Source organism: Protobothrops mucrosquamatus, unplaced genomic scaffold (assembly GCF_001527695.2).
Source record: "Protobothrops mucrosquamatus isolate PMUCROS unplaced genomic scaffold, P.Mucros_1.0 scaffold_181, whole genome shotgun sequence".
Lineage (NCBI taxonomy): Eukaryota > Metazoa > Chordata > Lepidosauria > Squamata > Viperidae > Protobothrops > Protobothrops mucrosquamatus.
Genome location: NW_015386257.1, coordinates 28,488 through 39,434, shown reverse-complemented (window position 1 = coordinate 39,434; position 10,947 = coordinate 28,488). Strand labels below are relative to the sequence as shown.

The 10,947-nt window shown below is 41.0% G+C and overlaps 1 protein-coding gene across 1 annotated transcript; it reads left to right on the top strand.

Moving 5' to 3' along the window:
- The first annotated feature begins 6,793 nt into the window (after positions 1–6,793).
- Positions 6,794–10,136, top strand: LOC107294543 (kelch-like protein 12). Its single transcript, XM_029285688.1, has 3 exons — positions 6,794–6,864; positions 7,847–8,074; positions 8,705–10,136. Exons 2-3 carry the CDS (start codon positions 7,884–7,886, stop codon positions 10,134–10,136), a joined length of 1,623 nt encoding a protein of 540 aa, XP_029141521.1. The 5' UTR covers positions 6,794–6,864; positions 7,847–7,883.
- Positions 10,137–10,947: the final 811 nt, after the last annotated feature.

Below are 10,947 nucleotides of genomic sequence, written 5' to 3'. Positions count from 1 at the left end.
AGCAGTCTAAAGATATGCATAGTCAAAGCTGAGGCCAACAGGGTTAGACAGCTGTATTTATGTTTCTACTTGGTGTTTGAGTGCTTCTTCAGAATTAGCAGAAAATTAGAAATGCATTAGCCAGCATAAGTCCCCAGCTTGTAGTATGCCACCAACATGGATGAGCTTGCCAGAAGTCACATGCACAGGATGCCACTCAGATGGATAATTCGGGGTAGGGAAATGACCCTTGGGTGTGCCTTCCAGAGCCCTTCCCAAAAGTAATCAAATCCAGCTTTTTTATACGATGGAGGCAGGGATGATTAAATCAGAAGGGACTATCATAATTNTTTTAAAAGTATTTTAATCGGAAACACAGCTGGGAATATTTGGTTTTAATTCGGCTTTTATCAGGGTTTATTCTTTTGTATTTTTGTATTGTGTATTTTCTGTATTTTGGGTATATTATTTGTTTTTAATATGCTGTGAACCGCCCTGAGTCCTATGGGAGAAGGGCGGTATACAAATTAAAATAATAAATAAAAATAAATAATAAATAATAAATAAATACAACCCAGGATTGTAATGAGTTTTTTGGCTGCTGCTGCACATTGCTGGCTCATAGTCAAGTGATCGTCCACTAGCGCTCCAAGGCCGCTCTCACAGTTACTGTTTTTGAGCCAGGTCTCACCTAATCTGTACTTATATCTTTCATTTTTCCTGCCTAAATGTAAAACTTTGCTTTTCTCCATATTAAAACTCATTTTGTTGGATAGGGCCCATTGTTCCAGTTTGTCAAGATCTTTTTGGATCCTGAGCTAGTCTTCTGGGGTGTTGGCTATTCCTGCCAGTTTAGTGTCATCTGCAAATTTGATGAGTGCCCCTTTTATTCCCTCATCTAAGTCATTGATGAAGAGTACTGGTCTAAGACGGAGCCTTGTGGTACCCCACTGATTACTTCTCTCCATGCAGATGTAGTACCATTGAGGACTACTTGTTGAGTACGGTTTTCAACCAGCTACAAATCCATCTGGTTGTGATGCTGTCTATGCCATCTTTTTCTAGCTTACCAACCAGTAGATTGTGGTCTACTTTGTCGAATGACTGATCAGTTTTTATAATATTGCAATATTGTTCTTCCAATTAATTTCTTTGCTTATTTTCTCTTTTTAATTTTTATTTTCTGATCCTCTACATAAAATTTAAATTTTTTCACCCATATTTTAGTTGAAGAAGAATTGCAAGAAGAATTGCTGGGAAGATTCTTAAAGTTTAACTTCTGTTGGTTATATGCTTTTTTTGTCATATCAATTATGAAATCCCTAAAGTGCTATCATTTGTAAAATGTTGTCAACTAGAGCAGGGCTTTTCAACTTTTTCACCCATTGTACCACTTTAGGATATGGCAACATCCAAGTACCACCAGTCGCCTAGCAAGGTGTCAAAAACTTGATGACCCCCCCCAAAAGGAAAAAAGTGATAAAGTACAGGTAGTCCTCAACTTACAACAGTTCGCTTAGTGACTGTTTGAAGTTACAATGGCACTGAAAAAACCACAACTGAGCAAGACACCTGCCTGCCTGCCCAGCAGCGCTCTTCCTCCTGTCCGAGGTTTTCATTGTTGTGAGCATTTCTGTTGAGGATTGGCAGCGGGGGTGGGGTGGGGGTGTTTGGTTTTTATTCCTCCCGTCTGCTGGGTGGTTGCAGCAGGTTTTGGTCACTTCACATGACCCTGGGACACTGTGACCGTCATAAATATGAATCAGTTGCCAAGCATCTGAATGTAAATCGCAAGACCCTGGAGATGCTGCAACATTCCAGCTGATTGGTGCTTCTTCTGGGCTCAGCAGAAGTGCCAGGATCAGTGCCGAGCTCCAGCTGGAGCCTGGCACTGTTCCTGGCGCTTCCACTGAGCCCTGATAGCCCCGAAGAAGCGCTGATCCTGGCGCTTCCGCTGAGCCAACAGCCCTGCAGCGCCAGCCATCTCTTGCTCAGGCTTGTGGGGTGCTGCCACCGGTTCAGCTCATTCCCCTCCCCCGCTACCACTTTTTAGGATGGTCGCATACCACCTGCCAGGTGCCAATGTACCACAGGTGGTACCCATACCACTGGTTGAAAAGCCTTGAACTAGAGATCACCTTTACATGTCAGCAAATTACCTACTTGCAGATGTATAAATCAATTAAAGAAATAAATAACAGAACAGAACAGAATAGAATAGAACTGGAAGGGACCTTGGAGGTCTTCTAGTCCAGCCCCCTGTTCAAGCAGGAGAACCTATACCATCTCAGACAAGTGACTGTCTAGTCTCTTCTTAAAAACCTCCTGTGATGGAGTGCCCACGATTTCTGAAGGCAAGCTGTTCCACTTGTTAATTGTCCTCACTCTTAATTCCAGGTTGCTTCTCTCTTTGATCAATTTCCAACCATTGTTTGTTATCCTGCCCTCTGGTGCTTTGGAAAATAGTTTGACCCCCCCCCCTCTTTGTGGCAGCCCCACAAATACTGGAATACTGCAATCATGTCACCCCTATTTCTTCTTTTCTTTAGACTAGCCAAACCCAAGTCCTGCAGCCGTTCTTCATATGTTTTAGTCTCCAGGCCTTTGATCATCTTAGTTGCTCCTCTCTGAACTTTTTCCAAGGTCTCAACATCTTTTTTGTTGTATGGTGACCAAAATTGGTCACAGTATTCCAGGTGTGGTCTCACTAGGGCTTTATAAAACGGTACTAATATTTTGCATGATCTTGATTCTGTTTATACAGCCCAGGATTGTATTAGCTTTTTTGGCTGACTACTACTACATTTTCCTTATCAAGTGCAAATGCAGTTATATGCAAGGTATTCAAGAATGCCCAGTGCTTTTCAAAGATACATTCTAAGAAAATTGCTTTTATTATTATGGCTTGCTTCAAAATATTTTTTAAAATTATTCCACAACCCTGAAATCAATAGCTGCTCTCTGCTTCTCAGCAGATATCCTGCCTGCATTGAAACCTTCAGGGATCTAGTGAATATCCAACATTTAGAAAAGATAATTTTGGGGAATAACTCATTTGAATGCTTGTAGGAGGGCATCTATTTTCCAAAGATTTGCAGACTTGCAGGGAAGAAAAATTTTCTGTTTTCACACACACAGCACTCTCTTGTAATTCTAGAACAATCATTCTTATCTCCTGCTGGATCCACCTCAGTAAGTGGCTGATTGCTTAATTATATTCTGTCCTCCCTTCTTTTTGTGAGTTGATAGCAGTCTAAAGATATGCATAGTCAAAGCTGAGGCCAACAGGGTTAGACAGCTGTATTTATGTTTCTACTTGGTGTTTGAGTGCTTCTTCAGAATTAGCTGAAAATTAGAAATGCATTAGCCAGCATATGTCCCCAGCTTGTAGTATGCCACCAACATGGATGAGCTTGCCAGAAGTCACATGCACAGGATGCCACTCAGATGGATAATTCGGGGTAGGGAAATGACCCTTGGGTGTGCCTTCCAGAGCCCTTCCCAAAAGTAATCAAATCCAGCTTTTTTATACGATGGAGGCAGGGATGATTAAATCAGAAGGGACTATCATAATTCCTCAATTGATTCACTTAACTTTATTTAAATGTAACCATTTATGTAAATGTAACCACCCACCCACTTTTCATTAGATTTACATAACACATCAAAAGCAGCTAATCTTGGATCAATAAAACACAACTGATATTTGCAAAATAAGCCATTATACAGAATAATAGAGTTGGAAGGGATCTTGGAACTTTTATAGTCCAATCCCTTGCTCAAGCAAGAGACCCTATACTATTGTATGGCTGTCCAATCTCTTCTTAAAAACCTCCAGTGATGCCTAAGCATACCTTAGCATGGCTCAATATGGTGCCTTACCTCACACAACATACTCAAGACAGTGGCTGGTATAACCTAGCTATCCCCCATTTTAGCTTAGACTAGTCTGATCTGCCTGCCCAGTCCCTGTGTAACCTTCTTTCCTCCTCTATACTTTTATCAGGTTTATTTGCATGTGTACCACATCAGGTGCTGAGTTGCTAGGAGACATTCAAGGGAAAGGTAGCAGTTGCTAAGTGCCCAAGGAACAAACATAGTGACCAGGATGCTGAGAAATAATTCAGTCAATTGCCTCAGTCTTCCCTCAAGCAAACTGGTTGAGAGATAACCACTGCTGAGGAACAGCAAGGAGAGGCTCACCATTCATGGAATTTGGCTAACCCTTGGTCTCAGAACTTACAGAATTGCCATAGAAAGTCAACAATTATAGGTACCTTTCCCATTAATCCCAGATTTGTTTTTTTCCTCTTTTACAACAAGTTCAGCTAAATATCACTGCTGGTGGGGAAACTTAATTCACCTACTTCCTGGAAAGTGCCAGTTCTTCCTTCCATTACATTTTTTTTACACATCACCCTACTTAATATGTATCCCAAACATATTTGTGTTTGTCTTCCACCATTTCAGTTCTTCCTATGATGCTCCCACACATCTTCAGTTTCCTAGAGCATCTCCTGTTGCCATGGCACCCGAGAAGACTCTCACTTTTCTCTCTCCACATCCTGCCTGAACTAGGCCTGGTGGAATGGAAGGGTGCCATGGTCACCTGGGCAACCAAGCTGATATATCCCACCCCACTGGATGATGCATTACCTTAGCAACCCACCTGCTGTTTGTCCACCCACCTGTTTATTCCTCACCTGGGTAGTTTCATAGCTCCTGTCCCTGGCCCAGGTCATGCTCTTCTCATCCTCTATAGCAGGTGGGCATAATTCTGGTTTTGAAAGAACTTCAAATTCCAACATTGCCCCCAGAAACAAAAGGGTGGCTTTGGGAAGGCCCCAGAGGCAAAATGGCAGCTCAGTTGCTAGAAACAAATACTTAGCACTGCACTCAGCTTAAGAAAGTTTCCACAACCATCAACAAAATCAGATATCGCTTTAGGCACTTAGTTGTGCACAGAGCATCAACCTGGGTGCAAACCTATTTAGACTAAATGTCCTTGACCAATATTGCCACAGCTTAACAAAGGATGAAGAAGTTTAACATTTAAAGGAAAGCAAGAACAAAGGCCTAGTTGATGGAAGCTGGAAGGAATTTTGGCATACATGAATGGGGAATGAATTGGGGAATTGGAGGATCGGGTGTTTTGTTTTATAAATCAGTGTAAGCCTGTTTAAGATTAGACTCTTCTGGGGTTGAGTTCCCCATGTTACAAAGGAAGAAAACATGTCGCTGATTTTCAGCAATTGTAGGTGAAGGAAATGGATCAGAAAAGCTGCCATGACCCTATAACTGAGCCCCGCCCTTTTTTTGCATGCATCAAATATGTGATGCACATAAAAGGGGGTGAGGCTTCAATCACATTATCACAGTTGCCCATTCTAGAATAAGATGGACAGCCTACCAACATGTGTTGTTACATGCAGGGCTCTTGTTAAATTTTTGCAGAGCACACCACTGTTAGAATATTTAGAGAATCCTTTCCAGAAGGCAGCAGATGGTACCTGGCTTTATATATCTTCATTTTAAAAAGGTCATCTTTTTTAGAGGTGATATAAAGGATCTCGGTGTGAACGTATTAAAATGATAGCATTATTTTCCCTTCCCAACCATCTCCCCTCCTGCTTTGTTAAACTCAGTAGCAGAACCTAATATTCTATATCTTTAGATGGACAATGACTAATGCTACAGACCTTCTGATGGATAAAGAGATGCTGTTAGATGAGACTTCAAGTCAGGACTCCTCCCTGAGGCACTCCATTGGGCAGGGTAAGGTTGGATCATTTCTGACTGCTTCCATTGCATCCCACAGGGTAAAATATTTTCAAGTGTTGGCAAAAGTGGTAAGCTTCCATATTGGTCAATGTATAAAATGTGATTCTGCATGCACATTTGTATCCCTTGGATAGTCAATCTGCTTGCTTAGCAACCAAACTGAAGAATCCAAGCTGTTTATAGGACTCTGGTACTGAACTATTTTACTATCAATAATTATAATTACTGGTAATTACTGGTTAGCAAGACCTTGGTATTTGCTAGAAAGCTGTGTCTTCCAGTCCTAGATATTCCGAAGTTCTCATAAATCCAGAGCTTAGAGAAAGAAATCTTTCAAACTCATAATGAGATTTTGTTTTGTTTTTAATTGCTTCATTTATTCTAAGAGAAAACAGAGTTCAGAAGCTTAACCCTGATGTGTCTTCCTTCAAATTAAGGCTTTTTAGAATCTAATATATCAAGAATTGGCAAACTAGTAGTATTTCTTCAGAATAGAATGTAATCTTGCTGGAATATGGCATGAGTGCTTGGCCCTTTTTTATAAATAACTCAAAGTGGTAAACATATCTAATACTCCTTCCTCCTCCCATTTTCCCCAGAACAGCAACTTTGTGAAGTGAGTTGGGTTGAGAGGGAGTGACTGGCCCAAAGTCACCCAGCCTGCTTTCATCCCTAAGGCAGGACTAGCATTTCATTTTCATTTTCATTTTATTATATTTATACCCCGCCCTTCTCCCGTAGGACTCAGGGCGGCTTACAGCCAGTTTAAAAACAGTTTAATACAATACAATACAAAGTTTTAAAAAATCATTAAAAATAAATATTTAAATCGGCCGCTTCTACTAAAATTTGGCTAAAACCAATTTAAAATACCCCTAGCACACCCAGACCCCCAGTTTCTACACTAGTGCATTAACATCTAGATGAAACTGGCTCCATTGTCTTGTGATGTGTGGAAGTACAACCTCATATTTTCCTTCCTCAATCCCTTTCAGTCAGTTGCATCCTCTCTTCTACCCCTGTAGGAATCAAGGAGTTGTACCAGAATCAACAGCTCTGCGATATCACCCTGGTGGCTGATGGAAGAAGGTTCCCATGCCACAGGTAGACAACTGTTGTCAATAAATGAATTAAAAACTCCTGTACAGTGTCTGCAAAAGAGTTTGTTTGCAGTTTCTGTTTCTGGTTTTCTGGCTTATTCTCAAGGTGATTGAATTTTTAAAAACTTCTCTTGGCAGTCAAAGGGAATATGTTACTGCTGATACTGTTCATTTCTTACACAACATTCTGTTATTTTGAAGATTCTGTAACTGTCCATGTCTCTGAAACTGAAAAAAAACCCCTAAATAAGAGGAGTTCCTATGTGATTTTTTTTCCCTTTGGAATTTAATCTAAATTTAGGAAATGAGACGGAAGTGGGGAGCACTGCAGATCACTAAAAAGAGGGTTGACCATTGAAAGACAGGATATTTATTTGGATATACTTTTTCATCACTTCCTACTTAATGTAAAAATAGCACATTGCACCAGTGAGAATTTCAAAGTTCTCTTCTTTGAAGTATGCTTAGTCTTCTATAATCCACTTGAATAAAAACTAGTAAAATAATGTTTGGCACAAGTAATAACTCATGATGTATTTAGGAGGAACTCATAGTTGATGTTGAAATGAAGATGAAGACCCTGTACTCTTTAGATGTTGATAGATTCTGATTGTTGTTATACCCTGGCCGCAATATTTAGAAGAGTTGGAACTCAAACAACATCCAGATAATCATTGGCTTCGCCGATTTGTTAGAGGATCTATCCACAAAGACCCACCAAAACTCATGATAATAGATCTATATGGGGAATGTAAAGCAGATTAGGCCTATACTGAATGCAATTATTGTTCCATCTAACTTATGGTAGCCTGCAACTTAGACCAATTAGAAGGTCTCTGTCTGCTGAGTCTTTCTTAACCCTGCTTTTTGAAATCTTGTGAATTAAGATCTTTGTGAATTAAGCTAGAACAATTATCTTGCAGAGAGTGTGCACTTTTCCACAATCATTATCTCCTTCTCTTTCTTCGTGGTTGCTTCCCCTTCAGAATACTCTTAGCTTCTGTCAGCCTCTACTTCCAGCGCATGTTCACCAGCACCTTCAAGGAATCACGGGAAGGAGAAATTGTGCTTATGGACTTATCTGCCACTTGCCTCCAGAGCCTCCTGGATTATGTCTACACTGGGGAATTGCTGCTTCTTGGGGAAGAGGCAGAAGAACTGTTCACTGCAGCCAGTAGACTTCAGATTACTTCTGCACTAGACATTATCACCAGGTATTGGAAGAAAGGTCTTACATATCTAAATCAATGGAGATGATGATATTTTTATAGTCCTTAAGATCTTGTTTCTAATGTGTCCCAGATAAATAATTCCACATGAAACCCTGGTTCTGGGTATTGCCCAGAAATACCAGGATTTTGGTAACTTCTGGAAGTATTGAGCTACCATACATATAATCCTTTGGGTTATTGGCCAAACTAGCTGGCACTGAGGAGAACTGAAACCCAAAATTTCTGGACAATACTAGCTTGACTACTCTAGGATGCCATCAGAGTCTGTTTAATTGCTATTTTCCCTATGTCATGACAAAATCACACCATTTTGCTCCCATTAAGATCTGTAGGCATCTGTGTTCCCATTGCTAAAGGTTCTATCAATCACATCCAATACCTCTTATAGATTTTCCTAATCTTTCTTCCTTTTAATTTACCATTTTTATTTAAATGATACTGTATGTGCACTGCCCTCTGAGTTTCAGAATTACTTAGAGAAATACAATAAAATACAATAAAAACTAATCTAATCAGAATATAACAAGCAATTACATAAAATGAGACAGAGTGTGTGTTTGCAAGGTTCATTTTTACCAAAGTCTATTATGTCTCCTTTCTGGCTCTTTATAGATTTCTCAAAGAAAGGATTTCCATGGAGAATTGTTTGGAGCTTTATGTGCTGGCATATTCCCACAATCACCGGCCTCTACTCCACTCAACATCAAGTTACATTGCTTTTCACTTTGAGCATCTCTCAGAGCTTCCTGCTTTCTTGTACTTGGATGTTACTATCCTGATTACCATTATTGCTTCAGAAATCCTGGCAGTGGACTCAGAACTGATTGTGTACAGAGCTGTGCGCCGCTGGGTCACCTATAATCTTGCCGAGCGTCTCCCAAAGTTTGCAGCACTTATGGATTATGTTCGCCTTCCCCTCTTGACCCCAGAGGAACTTGCTGAGGTCCGGGCTCAAACGGAAGAATTTTATGAGTGTGTGCGTCTCCCTTGGGAGGAGCTTAGTGTGGAAGAAAGGTTGTGGGCAAGTAGAGGGCTGAGGCATGGCATGTATCATGAAGGAATGGTGTGTGTGGGTCTCCCAAAATGGAGTGAAGTGAATTTTGAGGATGAGAAGTTGGATTCTCATGTGCATTTCTTTAACCCTTCCATTGATCAATGGGATCAGCTCCCTGATCTGAAATCAGTGACATCTCCCAGTTGTACCTCCATGGGCCATAAACTCTACATAGCTGGTGGGCAGCATTTAGATGGTTCATATTCTGACAACCTGCTTGTATATGATACTCTTGGGGGCTGCTGGTCTCAGCTCCCCTCCATGTCTACACGTCGAGCTTGGCACGCTTTCCTCGTATGCAAGAAAAAGCTATACGTTGCTGGTGGCTGGGATGCTACAGGGACGCTGATAAGTGCAGAGACATATGACTTGGAGCAAGAAGAATGGATGACCATCTCTAGCCTTCCCTTTGCACTGTCATATTTTGCTTCCACAGCACTCAGGAGAAAACTATATCTCATTGGTGGAGAGATGGGTGACTCTGACTTGCCAGTTCCCCACAAGGGATTCCTGGTTTATGATGTCATATCAGGAGCCTGGTCCCAGATCCCTACAGCCTTAGAATTTTATGAAGCCAGTGCCATCACACTGGGCAACAACATCTTTGTGGTTGGTGGGCTCTCCGGAGAGGATGCTCAAGGAATCCGCCACTTCACCCAGCGTTGTATTTGCTTGCTCAGAGATGGTACAACCAATCATAGCATCTCTGTCCCATTGCTCCCCATAGCCATCTCTTATCCTGGTGTTGCCTGCTGGAGGAAGAGGATATATGTCTTTGGAGGAGACAGCAACAACCGTTATTCCAGTATTATCCTTTACTGGGAGCCAGGCCAAAACGCCTGGACCCAGTGCTCAGCAAGCCTGCCTGATCCTAATTATGGGGCGTTTGGGTTTGGCTGCATACCACTTAAGGTGCCTCGAAAACATATCCTCAGCATCTTTCATAGGGGATCAGCAACAGCAGTAACAGAGCATGCAACGTGTAGTTAAGTATGCTACATGGCATCCTACGTACTTGGCAACCATTGCTGCTACTTTTCATGAATGAACTAATATTTAAAAGGAGAGATCATAAGGCAAATACCTGATGGTTATCTTAGATCACAGTATTAATTCAGACTTCCTCTATGGCCAATCAAATTGGCTTCTCCCACTTTTGACTAGAACAAGTCATTTTGATTCTCATCTTTCCTTTCTATCTCCTGGATTTCTCCAACTCTTTGCCTCTGCAGCTCATAGAACACAACATTTTGTACATCTTGCCTCAATTCTCTGAGTAGGTTTTCTTCTATCTCGGTCAAACTGACATTCCAATTATTGCAGGATGTGGAAAATCAGGGCAACTGCTGAAAATTGGGATGTTTTGTATTGTCTGCTTTATAAATATTCTCTGAACTGCAGAATTTTAACCAACAATTAGAAGCTCAACAGCAGTCCCTAACTGCACTTCAGTCCGTTTATATATCAGGCTCCAAAATTGTGTACAGACTGCATTAGAATCTCTGGACCAACTTATATCCCACTTCTTGATGCTTTTTTCTTTTTTTTTTGCTTTAGGCATTTTAGTTCAAGATGTGAAATATTATATGAGAGTTCTACATCACCCAGTAAAGAGAAGATTCTAGGCCTTTCTGGGGTTCTTTCACCCAGGGAACGATCCAAAGGCAACACAAAATTGTGTCAAAGAAGAATTTTTTTTTAAAGGAAATCATTTAAGGCTATGGGAAATGCACACAGAATACCGAAAGCAACAGGGCTAAAATGGCCAAGTAGCAAAGAAGAAACAGGAGATGGCAGAGTA